The sequence below is a fragment of the Daphnia pulicaria genome, chromosome 3, assembly GCF_021234035.1.
Source record: "Daphnia pulicaria isolate SC F1-1A chromosome 3, SC_F0-13Bv2, whole genome shotgun sequence".
NCBI lineage: Eukaryota > Metazoa > Arthropoda > Branchiopoda > Diplostraca > Daphniidae > Daphnia > Daphnia pulicaria.
Genome location: NC_060915.1, coordinates 7,765,544 through 7,781,401, shown reverse-complemented (window position 1 = coordinate 7,781,401; position 15,858 = coordinate 7,765,544). Strand labels below are relative to the sequence as shown.

General features: G+C 37.3%; 5 protein-coding genes across 12 annotated transcripts; 1 reads left to right on the top strand and 4 right to left on the bottom strand.

The window, feature by feature from the left end:
- The first annotated feature begins 409 nt into the window (after positions 1-409).
- LOC124329497 (cdc42 homolog) lies at positions 410-2,088 on the top strand. The gene is made up of 6 exons (XM_046788571.1): positions 410-553; positions 758-881; positions 944-1,016; positions 1,098-1,207; positions 1,265-1,462; positions 1,535-2,088. The coding sequence occupies exons 2-6, from the start codon at positions 777-779 to the stop codon at positions 1,622-1,624; spliced, it is 576 nt and encodes a 191-aa protein (XP_046644527.1). The 5' UTR covers positions 410-553; positions 758-776; the 3' UTR covers positions 1,625-2,088.
- Positions 2,089-2,734: 646 nt separating this feature from the next.
- On the bottom strand, positions 2,735-4,457 carry LOC124329495 (alpha-tocopherol transfer protein-like). 4 transcript variants are annotated; one of them, XM_046788562.1, is made up of 7 exons: positions 4,226-4,457; positions 3,891-4,077; positions 3,744-3,832; positions 3,522-3,672; positions 3,263-3,456; positions 3,062-3,172; positions 2,735-2,971 (listed from the first exon to the last, which is right to left on the bottom strand). In XM_046788562.1, exons 2-7 carry the CDS (start codon positions 3,961-3,963, stop codon positions 2,807-2,809), a joined length of 783 nt encoding a protein of 260 aa, XP_046644518.1. In that variant the 5' UTR covers positions 3,964-4,077; positions 4,226-4,457; the 3' UTR covers positions 2,735-2,806. The 4 variants fall into 4 exon arrangements, with proteins under 4 accessions (XP_046644518.1, XP_046644517.1, XP_046644520.1 ...); XM_046788561.1 differs by having other exon boundaries at positions 4,230-4,457; XM_046788564.1 differs by having other exon boundaries at positions 3,891-3,991; positions 4,230-4,457.
- Positions 4,458-4,573: 116 nt separating this feature from the next.
- On the bottom strand, positions 4,574-8,231 carry LOC124329496 (alpha-tocopherol transfer protein-like). Of its 5 annotated transcripts, none has more exons than XM_046788568.1 (8): positions 6,325-6,537; positions 6,160-6,252; positions 5,851-5,989; positions 5,689-5,777; positions 5,473-5,623; positions 5,221-5,414; positions 4,910-5,020; positions 4,574-4,840 (listed from the first exon to the last, which is right to left on the bottom strand). In XM_046788568.1, exons 3-8 carry the CDS (start codon positions 5,897-5,899, stop codon positions 4,679-4,681), a joined length of 756 nt encoding a protein of 251 aa, XP_046644524.1. In that variant the 5' UTR covers positions 5,900-5,989; positions 6,160-6,252; positions 6,325-6,537; the 3' UTR covers positions 4,574-4,678. The 5 variants fall into 5 exon arrangements, with proteins under 5 accessions (XP_046644524.1, XP_046644523.1, XP_046644526.1 ...); XM_046788567.1 differs by lacking the exon at positions 6,160-6,252 and adding an exon at positions 6,287-6,323 and having other exon boundaries at positions 6,412-6,536; XM_046788570.1 differs by lacking the exons at positions 6,160-6,252; positions 6,325-6,537 and adding an exon at positions 8,084-8,231.
- Positions 8,232-9,132: 901 nt separating this feature from the next.
- Positions 9,133-12,303, bottom strand: LOC124329334. Its single transcript, XM_046788375.1, has 11 exons — positions 11,993-12,303; positions 11,276-11,497; positions 11,036-11,165; positions 10,848-10,966; positions 10,642-10,773; positions 10,342-10,554; positions 10,034-10,263; positions 9,896-9,965; positions 9,697-9,769; positions 9,443-9,629; positions 9,133-9,384 (listed from the first exon to the last, which is right to left on the bottom strand). Exons 1-11 carry the CDS (start codon positions 12,048-12,050, stop codon positions 9,232-9,234), a joined length of 1,587 nt encoding a protein of 528 aa, XP_046644331.1. The 5' UTR covers positions 12,051-12,303; the 3' UTR covers positions 9,133-9,231.
- A 2,283-nt stretch (positions 12,304-14,586) lies between these two features.
- On the bottom strand, positions 14,587-15,505 carry LOC124329422. The gene is made up of 4 exons (XM_046788485.1): positions 15,288-15,505; positions 14,946-15,138; positions 14,749-14,869; positions 14,587-14,672 (listed from the first exon to the last, which is right to left on the bottom strand). The coding sequence occupies exons 1-4, from the start codon at positions 15,491-15,493 to the stop codon at positions 14,587-14,589; spliced, it is 606 nt and encodes a 201-aa protein (XP_046644441.1). The 5' UTR covers positions 15,494-15,505.
- Positions 15,506-15,858: the final 353 nt, after the last annotated feature.

Genomic DNA, 15,858 nt, shown 5'->3' with positions numbered 1-15,858 from the left:
ATACAAAAAATAAATAAAACAAAATGTCTCCGGTATTTCTCTTTCATCAAAGTTTCGCAAACTGAACCGTAACCTTAAGATGACTCATAATTGCAACAACACCCGGATACCATCTTACATTCCTCCCATAAATTCGGAATAATAAATGATTTCTTTAAAAAAAAAAGGAAATTTTAAAACAATGAAAAGCGAAAACAAATATACCTGCTCTTTCGAATACGATGTAAAAATGCTTGAAGCCACAAATTCGAGACAATTGATATTTGATCAAAAAGTTGTAAGGGAAAAGAAAACGGCGATAAACGATTCAATTTAATGAAATTGGTGGTCTCAGATGGTCACACACGCTCGCATTTTTCCCATGTTTTTTTGTGTGGCTTGTCGCTTGCGGTTGAAGCGGTGGCGTCCTGAAATATTTTCTGACAAGTGGCAACGTTGCACCAGGGACGTTCACGCCTTGATATTCTCCAAGTGTCACTTCCACAACCGCTTTTTTTGGATATTAAATATTTTTCAGCAAATTGTGCTGATACTACATTTCAAGATATTGATCGTAAGTGAATAAAGTGATTTGAGGTTCTATTCATTGACCGGTTAAAACCGAGGTCTTACTCCACTTTTATGTGTGTGTTTTCGCCCAGCGTCCTATCTATCAAAATGGCTGTCGAATAGTTTCGTTTCGCCCGCTTATCTCGTTGTGATCTGCTAATTTTATGTAAGCCATTTCATCAATGTAATCTATTCCCTTTCATTTTAGAGTCTGACAGGAAGGAGCAATGCAGACCATCAAGTGTGTTGTTGTGGGGGATGGTGCAGTGGGTAAAACTTGTCTTCTGATTTCTTATACCACCAACAAGTTCCCGTCAGAATATGTTCCAACAGTAAGCTATCTTGTGATACTCTCTCAAGATGTTATTTCTAACAGCTATTTGACATTTTTTAGGTATTTGACAATTATGCTGTCACTGTTATGATTGGAGGTGAACCTTACACTCTTGGGTTGTTTGATACAGCAGGTGTGAATTCCTTTCAACTTCATTTATATAATTTTTTTATCATTGTTACTTAACAATATTTTCTTAATTTTATGACAACAGGTCAAGAAGATTATGACAGATTAAGACCACTTAGTTATCCACAGACTGATGTGTTCTTGGTGTGTTTTTCTGTTGTCTCACCGTCGTCATTTGAAAATGTCAAAGAAAAGGTTAATATTAGTAGCTCAATCATTAAAAAACTGTGAACTAATGCCTTCTGTTTGTAGTGGGTTCCTGAAATTACACACCACTGTCAGAAGACACCTTTCTTGTTAGTTGGAACGCAGATCGATCTGCGAGACGACGCGGCAACAGTAGAGAAGTTGGCAAAAAATAAGCAAAGAGTGATCACTATCGACCAGGGAGAGAAGCTAGCTCGCGAACTGAAAGCAGTGAAATACGTGGAGTGCTCTGCCCTCACTCAGGTAAGTCGAGCAAATTCTGTTTCTCCATAGTCGCAAATAGGTAACATGGTTGTTGAATTATGTCTCTCGCAGAAAGGGTTGAAGAACGTCTTTGACGAAGCCATCTTGGCAGCACTGGAACCTCCTGAGCCTATCAAAAAGAGGAGGTGTAATATTCTGTGAGCAAGACAAATTGACAGCAAAACAGGCAAAATAAAATTTCCTTTATATAAAATAAGGAGAGCTAAAAAAAAACACTCTTAAATGACACCTTGCTACTAACCAATGGAATTATTCAACGAGAAGATGGAAAAGCAAAATACTGATGATACGTTCTTTTTGCCAGTTCTTGCATTAACCAGTTTCAACGTGTCATTATCGTTTCGATTATTTTGTGTGTGCGTGCGCGTGTTTCGCAGGCCATTTGCCGCGCTCTTCCAATCTTCTTTTCATTCATCCTCTACCTTCTCGATCTAGGAAATAACACATACCTGTTCTGTTGCTCTCCTTCCTTTCTCCTCTCTTTTCTTTGTTCATAAAAAAGAAGTAAGCATAACAAAAGAACTTTGGCCTCATCATTGTAATCCTCATCGCAAAACTTGTCTGTATGGCATAGGAGAGAATATACAATAAAATTTTCTCTTATACCTTGCAGTTATTAATGCTGGTCAGTTCAGAATTTACGCTACATTGGACGATTGCGTCGTCGCAATGTTATGGCTTATCTGCTACTATTTTGTTATTTAATATAAGTAAAACATTTGATTGAATTTGACTTTTGACGCTTAGGATCGCCGGAGCAGATGTAAAAGTAAGATTGCGTATGGCACTTGCGCACATCATACATTGATAAATAGTTTTGCCGGTTGGTTAGCAACTCATTTGCTCATTGACGTCATTGATTTGTGTATCAGCAGTTTTTAATCTACTACAAACGAAAAACGAGTTCAATTTAAGTCCTGGTTGGTATGAACTAATATGTAATATACAACTTTATCACATGTTTTTGATAAGCTGTCGTTCAGCGACAGCAAAATGATTTTTTTTAAATTAACTACTCTCCCCAAAGGTTTTAATTTTTTAAACTGTATATTATAACTTAAATTAATTTTTTGTAGTAGGAATTTGCTGAATTTTTCAGTTTTATGCATATTCTTCTCGGAATTCATAAAGACAGCGGAAAATCGGTTGAAAATAATTGAGATTTATATTTATTTAGCAAAAATTTTTTTGCAACAATTAAAGATATGGAATCATCAATCAAGGCAAGCATAAAAATTTAGATTATAAATCCGTGATTTTAACCAAATATATTAATTTTTACTTTTGTAATAGAATTTAATGTATTAAGCAGCAAGCTTATTTTTAATTGAAACATTCGAATATATTGGAGTAGTAATCCTCTTCAAAGAATACGCTGGAGAAATGCATAGAACTCATCGGTCCCAAACAACCGTCGTAATTGCTTGGTAGACAAGAGGGATCAACGTGATGATGCAATGTTGTGAAGCACGAACCATGAAAAAACAGCTTCGGGATAAAATAAAATAACCGACATTAGATGCATAGTCTACAACAGTGACGGTGATAACTAAAAGTGCATACACAAAAACAACTAACCCGATTACGAATTTTGTTTGATAAGAAAGGCCATATCATAGCCACAAGAATCTTTATGATCCGAGGTTCATTCACGATATGAATTCCTTTCAAACGAATGGGAAACACGTCCTAAAATATTATTGACAGACATTATTTTGAATATTCTCCCCATTAAAATGTTTGGTGTATTATACGTATAGGGCTGGGGATCTACTGTACCTGTATGAGATCGGCCACTTTCTTAACGAAAGATGGCGTGAAGTGTCTTATTTGGTGAAGTGCGAAATCTTGGAAATCCATGATGCCCACTACTCCTTTTGACTGAGTTTCCATTTCAGACACCATCCTTTGAAAACAGAACACAACAGCACTGTAGACGTCCTCTAAACTGCAACGACGAATATCCCAATTACCTACAAAGTAAAGTTACTCTCTTAACTTTCATAGTTAAAACGAAGACATTCTTGATGAAATTTACGGGCATTTATTATGAAGACACGGGATCCGTTTTGATCGCGAATGGGAGACGCCAGAAGATGGCCCAAATCTAAAACGTGTTTCACGCGTTCACCCCGCAAATCAGTAAAAAGCTCCGGATAGTTTTTCATCACTCTCAAATAATTCTTTAACTTTTTAACAAATGAAATATTTAATTTTAAATTCAATGGTGGATATAGTGTCATCATTTAGAATGTTTTACCAGCTTCATGGCGCGTTGCACTTCGCGTTTGCGCGCGTAAATAAAACACAGCATCAGTTCATCGGGTATCTGGAAATTAATGTCGGATTCTGTGGAAAGCAGAGAATTAGTGAAGAAAACGAAGCAACTTATTGCAAACGAATTTACCCTTGATGAGTGAGCCGAATTTGAGTAAGAGCTCACTGTTGTTTTCCATTTTAAATTCATTTATGCTGCTCATTTTTTGTTATTAGTTGCAGATCGATCACCTATCACACGGAAATTGTTGTTTTACTTTTTTAATGCAGGCACGCACGAATATAGTCAGACTACCGATGTTTGCGGGTGGGATTTACTGCTGGCGGAAGATATTGAGTAATAAAGTCACACAATTTTGGCAGTTTATTAAATGAAAAAGAGTTTACTACTAAATTAAATTTCAAAATTAACTTTTTAACTTAGCGCGCTTATTTCAAAATAAAAAAGCATCAATATTTTCTCACTTACGATTTTCTGAACTGTTTGACTGTCGGACAGTAGCAGGTCGGAGTATAAGGACTGCTGTCGATTGACTAATGAACTACGAGTGATATCTTCAGTTAATGTATTGTGGGAAAAAAACTGTCCGGGTCTTTGGCAATAACTGACCCAAATAATTTCGAGCAACCGGCTGCCTATCTCTGGAGAGGGTTGATCTACATAGAGTACACTACACATATTGCGTGTGTATGCTCTTTCGCTTGACCTTTAGACATGCTGCTGTTAATAGAAGGAAATATCAAAACTCGTGCCTTTTTCAAATATAATATGTGGTCTTCAACAAGAAACTGCGTATACGCTGTCTTATTTTTAGTTTCACGACCCATTCGTTTATTTGCCTACATCAATTCAGTTTACATTTTTAATAAAAAAGGGGGGAGGATATTTGACATATATGGAAGATTTAAATCACAGTGTCAGTTCAAGTTGAATAAATTGCAAGTTTCTTCAATGGAGACTTTAGTGTCAGGCAGTTTTGAGCAATCCAGCCGCTCTCGAAAACCGCCGTAATCTTCTGGCAAATCCGCAACGTCTACGTATTCGTGCAAAGAAGCCCAGCAAGATCCGTGATATAGCAGCTTTATTTAAAGAAAATGTTTTTAAAAAATGTAAATAAAAGATTTAGATTGCAATAAAACCGATATTACCCGTTTTTGGATTGTAGCTGACAGGAAAGGCCAAATAATGGACATAAGGGTGTGAACAATCCAATTTTGATTAACAATATGGATAATTTGAAAGCTTATGGGGAATGTTTCCTGCAATAAAAACAAATTATAAAAACAAAAATGAATAACTAAAGATTTGCAAATCTGCTTTTCAAGTTCGTACGTTTCTCATCAAGAATTCGACTTCAGAAACGACAAATTTTACATAGCATGTAGTTTCTGCACGAAGTCGAATTCAGCGATTCCTCACTTGATTTGCAAATTTCTCAAATAGTCAAGTAAATTCGTACTATTAATAAATCAGCAATTTTCTTGGCATAGCTCGGCGTAAAGTGCCTTGCTTGGTGCAGACCGAGGTTTTCGAGATCAACAATGGCCACAATCCCGTTTATCTGAGAGTCAAGATTTGAAGCGAGCTGTTGGAGGCAAAATAAGTTACAGCGGAATATGTCATCTAGGGAGCATTCCTTCGGATTCCATCGCCCTACGTTAGTCAAGATTTTGTAACACTTGTGATTGAAAACGTAAAGATTTTTTTATACCTGCTCGGAAAATAAAGATACGACGGCCTTGCTTATCCCTGGATTTATAAACGAGTTGCAATTGTTCCTTAAGCTGAAAACGCAATTTGAATGCGGACAAATTGGTGAAAAGTTCAGGATAGTTCTTCACCATTTTGAGATAATTCTTGAGCTGTCAATCAAGAAGGAATATTAGTTAAAAATGAATTCAGTCGGTAAAGACAGTCAAATTCTAACAGATTTGAAGGCTCGATCTACGTTGTATTTTCGCGCGCGAAGGAAGCAGAGAAGGAGCTCCTCTTTTATCGGGTGTTCCAAAGTCGATTCTGTAACGTAGTAACATCCTGGTTTAGTTGGGGACACGAAGAGTTCATGAACTAACTGATAAACATTTTGTACCGTCAACCAGAGCGCGGAGGCGCATCAGTCCATTTACTTCGTCAAACATGATTTAAAATTTCCAAATGCCTCGGCGAAAGCAACAGAGTTGTGTCAAACAACCGAGGACAAATATTAACTTGATGAAATCCTTTGAAACCTAATAAAATTGCAATAAAAAATAAAATACATTAGTATTCCAACAGTTTGGTGTATAGTGAAAAAAGGGCAGTAATTCCCTATTGGCAAACCAAACATGTAAAACAAACATTCTTTGTTAGAAAACATTCACTGTTCGCCATATCTTTTAACACAAACTCAGCATCGTACCCAGAGTTAAAAGTTTATTTTTAAAATGTCTTCAATAATAGGCTAGACAGCGAACACGCACTGGATTAGTGGATTGTGTTTCAAGTTTCAACGCTAGAAAATAATTTTATTAGGAACAAAAACAAACCAGCAAGAAGATAGATGCTCTCAAAGTTCAGTACGTACTGTAACACGTGAACAAAACGTGAAGGTTAGTGAACTTGCGATCGTTCAAATGGGGCATCCGCAATTGGACATGTAAACCACTCTTACTTTTAAGTATTTCCAGTGAATCGCTGTACGCTTCGTGTTCTCTATCCCTCGGATTTTAATTTTCAACTGACTATTACAACGCAAGAACTGCGAACCTAATATATAGCTCTTTCTTCCCCCCAGTATTTACGCCCTTGAAAGGCTTTTTTTAAATGCTTCATTTTATAGCCTTGAGGACTGAGGAGTCCTCCTTGGTCGCCTGGACACACGGAAGAAGAACCGCCTCTTTGACGCTTCTCGTTTCGTCGCCATCATAATAAACTCCTCTCTGCTAATCTGCTCAGAGCCACGACTCGTATCACGGCGCCTCTCTGTTCAGTGGCCTTGAATTGGTTCGCTTCGGGCTCCAACACGGCAGGGAATTGATACATTTTCTTGAAAATTCTAAATTCGTTTCTAAATACGCAATATTTTTATGTTACGTGACACTGCATAATAACATGTTTTCCGATTTCGACTCGGACAACAAGAAATAAAGAAAATGAAGGATATACTCCCTTCGGATCTTTTTTTTCGAAATTATTGTATTAGCTTAATATTATTATGATACTGTGATTCATTCATTTATTTACTGAATATTTTTTTTCATTCACAAATGAATCGCATGTCCTTAAACGATTCCTGTTCCGCATTTAGCAAATCTTTTCAAGAGGTTTATGTTACTTCTAGACTGTGGCCGTCACTCTTTAACACAAAAATTGAAAAGTATTTTGTTCGGGCAGACAGACGCTGGGAAAATATCGCCGTTCTCGTCCAATAATCAGAATAAAAGAGTCAGCGTATATCGCATGGTCAATTACAGTATCAATATGACAGCAGTATAACCAATAGTCTAGAAGTGTAGTAGTGTACGTTCTTCTAGCCTATCTTGTTATTGACGCGCACAAGGAAAAAGAAACTTGAACGTTATCAAAAAGAAAAAAGCACATTGAAATGTGTTTGATCAAAACGCTTTTGACTGAAATTGGTTGCCGATGATCCATGTGTTACTTAACTAAGAATTAAGAAAGAATGATTTAGTATAACCGTTGCGGTATTAAAGCTATAAATAAAAAATACCAAATGCCAAAACTTCTATTGAAAATAAGGAACACATTTAATCTAATGTTGCTCGGAAAAATAGCGGCTTTTGGCACTTGAAAAAAGTACCGTTTTTGTAAATGCGTGTACCAATCGCTTGCCAAGTAGGCCTATGTATTGTATATATATCAGTAGGTCTAACAGGAGAGTCTTATGTCAGTGGTTAGAGCGTAGTTTCACCTTCACCTTATCAGCTCGAGATAGAAGGCCACTATAGCACACTCTTTCCGTCATGATATCCTAATAAAGAAGAGAGTAAAATTGATAAAAAAATTACACCACGTTAATGAATAATGTCCTCTAGTGACAAAAACGCTAACTGGATTAAATAATAATAATAAAAAAATAAAAAATAAAATACTTTAGTTTTTCTTAAACCAGAAAAAGTCTTTTTAAGAATAATATGGGGGTATTAAATTAAGGATTACGAAACTCTTTCTCGCTTCAGTTTGCTTCAGTTATGATATAGTTATCACTAGTTTTTAGGATTCATACAAAGGCTATTACATAAAAACGCTCTGACAGGCTGCTGTCAAAAACTTACAATGGCATCAAAAGGTGGTAACAACATATGGATTAGAAAAATGCTTACTGTTTGACTTTGTAATGTTCCAAATTTCGACACTGTTTAGCGCAAAAAAACAATAAAAGTGTTGAAAAATCAAGTTAAAATGAAGACATTCTTAAAAAGGTCTGTGTGCACAATTTCTTCTTTGATTTCTACTTTAAATTCTTCAGCGGCTAAACAAGAGAGGAGACAATGACAAAGTGAATTTCCTTACCCCCAATGAATTCTAGAGAATTTAGCCACCTGTTATCAACGATAAGGAATGAGTTACCACCTAATGGTACGTTCACTTCAGCCTTTTTGATCCATTGCTGTGGTTGTCGAACTGATACCCATCCAGTTTAAACTATAAATACTAACTAATATGCATCTTTTTATCGATTTAAGAACCGCACTTTTTTTTTTTATTTTCTTATTACATGATTTTTGGATCGAGTTTACTTATAGGTTGAATAACGTCCCTATTTTTTTCTAAAAAAATGTAATCTAGACCAACCGTCAACTGATAGTTTTGTGACAAGTGACAAAATGGTTGATTTTTTTACGGTTTTTCGGTACGCTTGGATTGCACGTTGGTTTTAAAAATTGAAACCATCGTCGAGCGTACGGGGGGGGGGGGGTTGTCGACTCATGATTTCGGCGTACTAAGAAATATTTAAATATATATATATTTTTTCATATTTTGTAATATTTTTCATATTTTTTCATATTTTGAAAATAAATAAAAATAATTAAAAAATGTTGGAGTTCTATTACGAAAAATATTGAAAAATTCAATTGAGTTCTAATGTCGGGCATGAAAATAATTTTAAAATCAATGGAGTTCTATTGTCGAACATGAAAATAATTTAAAAAATATTGGAGTTCTACTGTCGGGTACTGGAGTTCTATTGTCGGGTATTTTTAATAATATTTAAAAAAGGAGTTCTTATGTCTTTGGAGTTCTACTGTGGGAAACTCAAGACATAATTTTAATAGTTTAAGAACAAAAATAATAACTTGCAAATTATTCCAATTTAAAGAAATGATAACTGATTGACACTGTGTTATGTTAATCCTATTTCCGCTTAGTGTTTTTAAGTAATTTTATAACCGTTTATTTCAGATCTAAGGTATATAGTGATTCGCATTCGAGTCACAGTTTATAGCTGATAATAGGATGGCTGATGACTCTATTCCTCAAAATGTTGGATCTCGCAACTCAGACCACTGGGCACGTCGACGAAAATATTTTCTTTCCCAATATGATTGACGAGCTTCATTAATGCAGGAACATCTACAATGTCGTATTGGGAACTCCAGACAGTCAACGAACTGTTTTCAATCTATATGAAATTATTTTCATTACTTATGAACAAATTAAAATTGAAGAATAATACATACTTGTTCGAGTAACCAGAGGATGTTTCTTTGCGACTCTGGCGAGGTTGATAATCCTGCCCGGATTGGGAATGTAACCGGCTGTCGAATCTGAGCTGCGTGAAGAGCATCTCGCATTTGAATCATATGGTCCATGGTGTAAGATCCTTCGTTGATAATCTGCAAAGGCCAAGTCATTTGTGGGCCAAACCTGTTAATTATAGTTGTCCGTGTTATACCACAAAAATGAAATATTCGTAAATTAACGATAACGGAACCTAGTAGTCCACCCGACGGAGAGAACGGAATCTGGGAAATAACTTTTTGTCAAATCAAGGAATCGTCCAATATCTGTCAAAGGAACAGATGAATGAATAATAAAAAGCTATAGCATCCAATAAACCAGACATAAAGGTTTAATACAAATGATGAGTGGTTGTAATTAACGTAAATAAATACTAAAAAACTTCGTCTTACCAACTGGCTTCGTAGTGGCATTCACCGGTCCTGCGAGAATGTCCGCGTTCAACCAAAGAGGAGCGGTTATCTTCAAGAAATAAAATACGGAAATTTCAGACGATGCATTAACTAATAAAATCCATCCCTGTTATATACCTTACTAGCACGAGATTTAATTGCCATTAAAGACGGTTCCAGTGCTTCTATGTCTTTGAAGTCAAGCTTAATTCCTTTAAATGTACCGCTGTTTAGAATAGTATCCATAAATTCTTCCAGGCTTAGGTCAGAAGAGACCAACGGTGGATGCGCCATGATTGGTAAAATACTTCCGTCACCACCAACAATGGTACCCATAGAAACGTCAGCTTCAATCATCATGTCTTTCCCTTTAAAATTATTAAGTCGAATCATTTTAATGGAAATAAAAATAAGGGACATATTAACGAAAACGAAAAAAGACTAACCGTAAAGGGACGTGTTAAGCTGCACTTTGCTGTTGATTCCATGTCCCCACTTGATGCGCGAAAGATCTGAATCGATTTGCGGGAAAAATTTTGCCATCGGCGAATTACACCTGTAACTAGTTGGGCAACAGACTCCTGGCGTGTAAACGGGGTTACATCCAATGCGATTATCTAAGATACAGTGAACTTCGTGGCAGCCCGGACTATTCAAACCTGTTTGTTGTTGTTTTTTTTTTGTTTTTTTCAAAAAGTCACAATGCATTTATGTTGAATATCTCATGTTTTATGAATGAATCTTACCGCTGAATCCGTCCACACAGACGCATCGCTTACACGGATCGCCGGAAGGAATCGCCTGTCCCTTAAGATACCCTTTACCGTTAAAAACACAAATGTCATCTGGGGTACCTTCCTGATCTAGACTTCTCTCCGCTGTAAATGAAAAATTGATTCAAAACTAGTATTAGTACATCAATCGATCTACCGTTATGTTTGTCTCTTGTTACGGCATTTATAAGACGGGCAACAGGCGCCGGGTAACGTGACTAGAACGCAGCCTTCCTCTTGCGGCGGGATGAGTTCGTCGCAGACGATCTGGTTACATTTGATGGTGGCCCCACCTCGACTTCAAGATATTTGTTCATTCAAGTTTAATCAGTGGCGCAATCAAGTCGAGAATAACGGTTCTTATTACTGGTTGTCACTCTTCTCGCAAAAACAATCTGTTTTGCACGCATCGTCCTTGTTGACCTGGGCAATCTCTTGGCCAGCGTAGTAGGAAACGTTGCGATACCAACATAGTTCTTGAAGCGATTTTTCCTTAGCTGTTTCATTCGTGATTCAATAAAAATTTTTGAGAATGAACTACTGGCATAAATAAAATGGCATAAACAGAATTCTAAGAGATAACCGTTGTGTCTAGATGTTATCTTACCCGGTCCACGACTACAAGCAGCTTTGCACTCATCCTGGGATCCAAAAAGATTCGTTGTTTTTCCGCAACCTCCGTACTGGTAGCTCAGACACTCTCCGGCTTTGGCGTCATAAGTCCAAGAAGGGGTGATAGTAAGAGAACAAATGAACGAGTTTGGTTTAACGGGTGGCAAGCTGCATCTCTCCAGCTTCTTCAGTTCGTCAATCTTTTCGGCTTCGTTCACTAATAGGAATATAAAATTACATATCGCATGACTGTAAAAGATCACGACGGTTATATAGCTTTTATTCAATAGGAGCCTTTATATAATTACAAAAAGATCCGACGCTTGTCGGTATTAATTGTGACTTGAACATGATCCATCGTTGAAATCCTTCTTTGAAAACACATTTTTTTTTCCAGCTTTTATCAGTTTCCGTCAAAGGAAACCGTCCCCAGTACCACTCCCCACCCCCACCCAACATACTTTAGGGTTTAAGCGATAAACTGCTGTAACGATAAAAATTTCATCGCTCCGTTGTATAGATCGATGGATAGTTTCCGGCTAGGCATGTCAGCAACGAATAGTAGGATAATAACCAAGAATAATATTTTGTTTGAGAACTTGATCAAATAGGAAAATAATACAGACAACACAAAAATCATTGATATTGAAATTGAATTAGAAAGAGAAAAAAAGCGATGAAATTGCTGAACTTGAAGAAGGTTTGTACTTACTCGGGTTGGAGAAAACGACGGACGCAACAAAAAGCAGGAAAATAATTTTGTCAAACATTTTTACTTTGAGCGTCTGTCGAATTTTTAAATTTTTATGGGGTAGTAAGGTTAAAATGAATATAACGTAAAATGAACGATGCCTATTATTTTTAGAATACAAATACAGCTAGCGATTGCGGCAGCTGAATTCAATTATCTAAAGTCTAAAAGGGGAAAGTGAATCAAAATTTGATTGAAAAATTAATTGGAAATATTTCAATTAAAACGAGGAGATGCGCGTTTATTCAAGACGTTTAAAAACAATGCGCCTAGAGTTGTGACTGGTGAATATTTTTCTCTGTACCCCGACGCATATTTTTTTTGTATAGTGAGTTTCTGTAGCGCAGGCTCGTTCCGATAAGCGTTGCCCTCTATGGGTAGTTGTTAGAATCCAAAAGCGAAACAATTTTCAAATTTTTTAAACACCTCAGCAAAGATAGGATGCATTACAATGACATATTGAATGAAACACAAACGTGAAAATTGGAGGATAATTATACCGTATTCGTATTTTTTAATTAATGGGAAATTAATTGATCATCACTGAAACAGTGACTAAATATGAAACGGATCGGAAGCTGAGCATGCAGCATGCCTGCCTTAACTAAGTGAGAACAGGGATGATCATTCTATTTTTCCCGATTTGTCCCCGTGCCAATGCTGAAAAATACGAATTTGTAATTGTTAATTTAATTCAATCAGGGCCAATTGGGGATATAGAATTACACTGGATGTGAATTACGCGCACGAGAATAAGCAACCCAAATAGATAATGGTTATCTGCTGAGCTGAGCTGGTATATGACATGCATGATAAATTTATTTAATCTTTTTCAATATTATTTTTGGTAAACGATTGTATTTTTAATCTCTTGTGCTGATATAGCCTACTCTGATGTACACATTTTCTTAGAAATTCAGAAATTCACAATAATTTATTCCCCGAAATAATGGATCTCACAATTTAGACCACTAGGGACGTCGATAAAAATATTTTACCAGCACCTATCAGACCCAGCAACCATTGGGGGGGGGGGGCCCTACTAGCACACATTGTCCATAGGACGTCCATTGGATATCCGACGGTCCATTTTCCGTTTGTCCGTTTAGCGTTAGCTACGGATATCCTATGGATGGTATATTTTGATCCAGATAACGGTTGGTCGCGGATGGTCATACTGGGATGTCCTATGAATGTCCATCTGGTACCAATCTCGGATGTGAAGTCAGCCGTACATTCGTGATGAGTATTGGACATCGTATGGATATCAGAATAAGGATCTGAAACGAACGATTAATTTCACATCCCAGATTGGTACCGATGGACATCCATAGGACATCCCAGTATGGACCGTGTTTTCTTGATCCAAACATTCCATCCATAGGATATCCGTAGCTGACGCTAAACAGACGGACGGTTTTCGTTCACATGATATCCATAGAACGTCCTGTGGACATTGTGTGCTAGTAGGGAAGCTTGAGTATCCCCTTTGTTTCATATTCATAAGAACAAGTATAGCATTGATGCATAGCACTGGCATAGCATTCAGGAGTCCCGGGTTCGATCCCCCGATAAAGTAACATATTTTAATTTTTCCCAAATTTTTAACTGATACCAAAGACGTCCGTTTTTTGGACGTCCATGGATATCCCAAGTTGGACGTCCACAGGAGAGGACATTAGTATATCCTTTAAACATCCATAGGACGTCCAACTGGGACATCCAACTGGATCGGCTCTGACATCCATAGGATATCCTATGGATATCTCTGTGCTAGTAGGGGGGGTTGGTTCGAACTCTTTTGTCTGTGAGGAAAACGTCAGTCTTTTCAAACGCGGACAACTGGGTGGACGTAAAATCGACGACACGAGTGCGAGTTTTCTAAGTTTAAAAACTGGTGGTGGTGCTGTTCTGGAGTACACCTAAAAGTGAACATCTTGTGTAAATATTACAGGTACCTGTTGTCTTGTTGTGACTGATTGCGGTTTGTTTCACGTGTATGTGTGTTTATGTTTCGACCGGTTCCAACCGTGACAATTGACATCGATGCCGACATCAAATACCCGAGAATCTACCAGTAGACTATCTATCAGAATCTACCGACGACATGTTTTTGAACACACAAGATGAGACAATTAAGGCAACATTAGTAGAACTTTGGTCTCCTATGAAAAATAAATTTTCTGCATGACCGCCAAATCACCGTGGGTGGGTTACATTTGTGGTCCGAGTCGGGCCCTTCTATTGCCGTCAGTTTTCTCCTTTCATGTTGTTCATCCAACATAGCACCCAGCACGCCAATCCTTTATTCCTTATATTTTTTTTCCTACGTTACACCGTCTGCTAATTATTCATCACCACTAACTCGCGTAGATTAAAATCGACGTAATGGTTCAATTTGTTGTATATTTTGCGGTTCCCAGCTCTCCCACGTAGATGGAAGATAAAGAGAATAGTATGAAATATTTCAAATATCTATAAATGCTGTGTATTTTCGTTGATTAGAGTTATGGCATTTATGAAAGTTTACAAAAGGGGATGACAGAAGGATAGTCCTATAACCGTTTACCGACGACGTCTCCCGCCTCTGTGTTGATCGTGTTGATGTCGCCGGTTAAGTTGTGGTAGGATCCGTCGTTCTCTTTGCAAAAGACTTCTTTCCAGGTTATGCAGATATATGTTGCGTTGTTCGTTAAAAAGAGAACGGCCATTCAGACGGATTTCTGTTTGGTTGAGTTGATTTTCACGCTGATTAAGCTCATCACGTCTTCTTATAAATTCCTCTTCTTGTCGTCGAAAAACGATCTCCAATTGTTCTACCATCACGTTTAGATCTCTCTGAGATAAGAAAACATTAAGACAGATTTAGACACGTAAATTAATATAGATTGCGACCGGTAAAAAATGACAATACCTCGGATTGATTCAGGTGTTCATTTCTTTCATTAAGGAGCAACTCAAGGGCTTCCCGATTCTGTCTTTGTTGTTGTTGGTGATTTCTTAAATCAGTTTCAATTTGGGTTCGATGATTATCGATAAAGCCCCGAAGGCGGCGTATTACAGGTCTGTAATAGTCAGCTGGTCGTCTGTGTTGACGTTCGCCATTCCTTTAATAAATAAAAAATTGTTTCATTGTTTGTTTCACAATTTTCGCGTGTGAAAATCATCCTTATAGATGTGTACATCTATCACCAGAAAACACAGCAATTCACCTAAGAGGCGAGAAGACATCACACATAAAAAAGAGTGATCTTACCCTTGTTGATCATCATTAATGTCTGGTTCTCGTGCAGCAGGATCAACATCTTCAATCGGTGGGTCTATTTGTTGATCTTCAATAATGGGTGGTCCTTGTGCATCAGCAGGATTCACTTGTATTTGATTTGCAATCACTGCTGGGTCTATTTGTTCTCCCCTTTCCTGTGCTCGTAATTGCGCCGTTCGGGATCGTGTTACGTGCATTTTTCGCAATCTATTGAATTGATATGAAAACAACATCGAAGTTCCAAATCGAAATCTCTTCTGCAAGCGTTATTCATTTTTTTTTCTCGTAATCGGTATAGCTATAGGGGTAGCGGGAACATTCAATTCAGTTCAGTCGTTGTCCTTTTCCCCGTAGCTATCGCTGCTGGTGGTATACGTAAGCCGCCCAACGGGCTTAACGGCAAAAACGTGGCAGAATAAATCAAGACGGTTTTGTTAATATAAATAGCCTATTACATAATTTTTGAATTATGTTTTAAGGTAGACCAAAAAAATAATCAGATATTTTTCGTTTCATCCGTCCGATGCGGACGACTTATTTCACTTCTCGTCTCCTTCCCCCA

Bases quoted from the DNA above. Each gene is read 5' to 3' on its own strand.
- LOC124329497 (XM_046788571.1), top strand. From the start codon at position 777: ATGCAGACCATCAAGTGTGTTGTTGTGGGGGATGGTGCAGTGGGTAAA. The intron at 882-943 runs GTAAGCTATCTT...GACATTTTTTAG, and splicing joins CGTCAGAATATGTTCCAACA to GTATTTGACAATTATGCTGT. The intron at 1,208-1,264 runs GTTAATATTAGT...TTCTGTTTGTAG, and splicing joins TTGAAAATGTCAAAGAAAAG to TGGGTTCCTGAAATTACACA.
- LOC124329422 (XM_046788485.1), bottom strand. From the start codon at position 15,493: ATGCACGTAACACGATCCCGAACGGCGCAATTACGAGCACAGGAAAGG. The intron at 15,139-15,287 runs GTAAGATCACTC...TATTTATTAAAG, and splicing joins ATTAATGATGATCAACAAGG to GAATGGCGAACGTCAACACA. The intron at 14,870-14,945 runs GTATTGTCATTT...TTCTTATCTCAG, and splicing joins AACACCTGAATCAATCCGAG to AGAGATCTAAACGTGATGGT.
- LOC124329496 (XM_046788570.1), bottom strand. From the start codon at position 5,899: ATGTTTGACGAAGTAAATGGACTGATGCGCCTCCGCGCTCTGGTTGAC. The intron at 5,021-5,220 runs GTACGAATTTAC...TTTTTATTGCAG, and splicing joins AAATTGCTGATTTATTAATA to GAAACATTCCCCATAAGCTT. The intron at 4,841-4,909 runs GTAATATCGGTT...CTTTAAATAAAG, and splicing joins CAGCTACAATCCAAAAACGG to CTGCTATATCACGGATCTTG.
- LOC124329495 (XM_046788562.1), bottom strand. From the start codon at position 3,963: ATGAGCAGCATAAATGAATTTAAAATGGAAAACAACAGTGAGCTCTTA. The intron at 3,673-3,743 runs GTAAAACATTCT...TTTGTTAAAAAG, and splicing joins TGCAACGCGCCATGAAGCTG to TTAAAGAATTATTTGAGAGT. The intron at 3,457-3,521 runs GTAAATTTCATC...TTTACTTTGTAG, and splicing joins TGTCTTCATAATAAATGCCC to GTAATTGGGATATTCGTCGT.
- LOC124329334 (XM_046788375.1), bottom strand. From the start codon at position 12,050: ATGTTTGACAAAATTATTTTCCTGCTTTTTGTTGCGTCCGTCGTTTTC. The intron at 11,498-11,992 runs GTAAGTACAAAC...TATTCCTATTAG, and splicing joins CGTCGTTTTCTCCAACCCGA to TGAACGAAGCCGAAAAGATT. The intron at 10,555-10,641 runs GTAAGATTCATT...AACAACAAACAG, and splicing joins CTGTGTGGACGGATTCAGCG to GTTTGAATAGTCCGGGCTGC.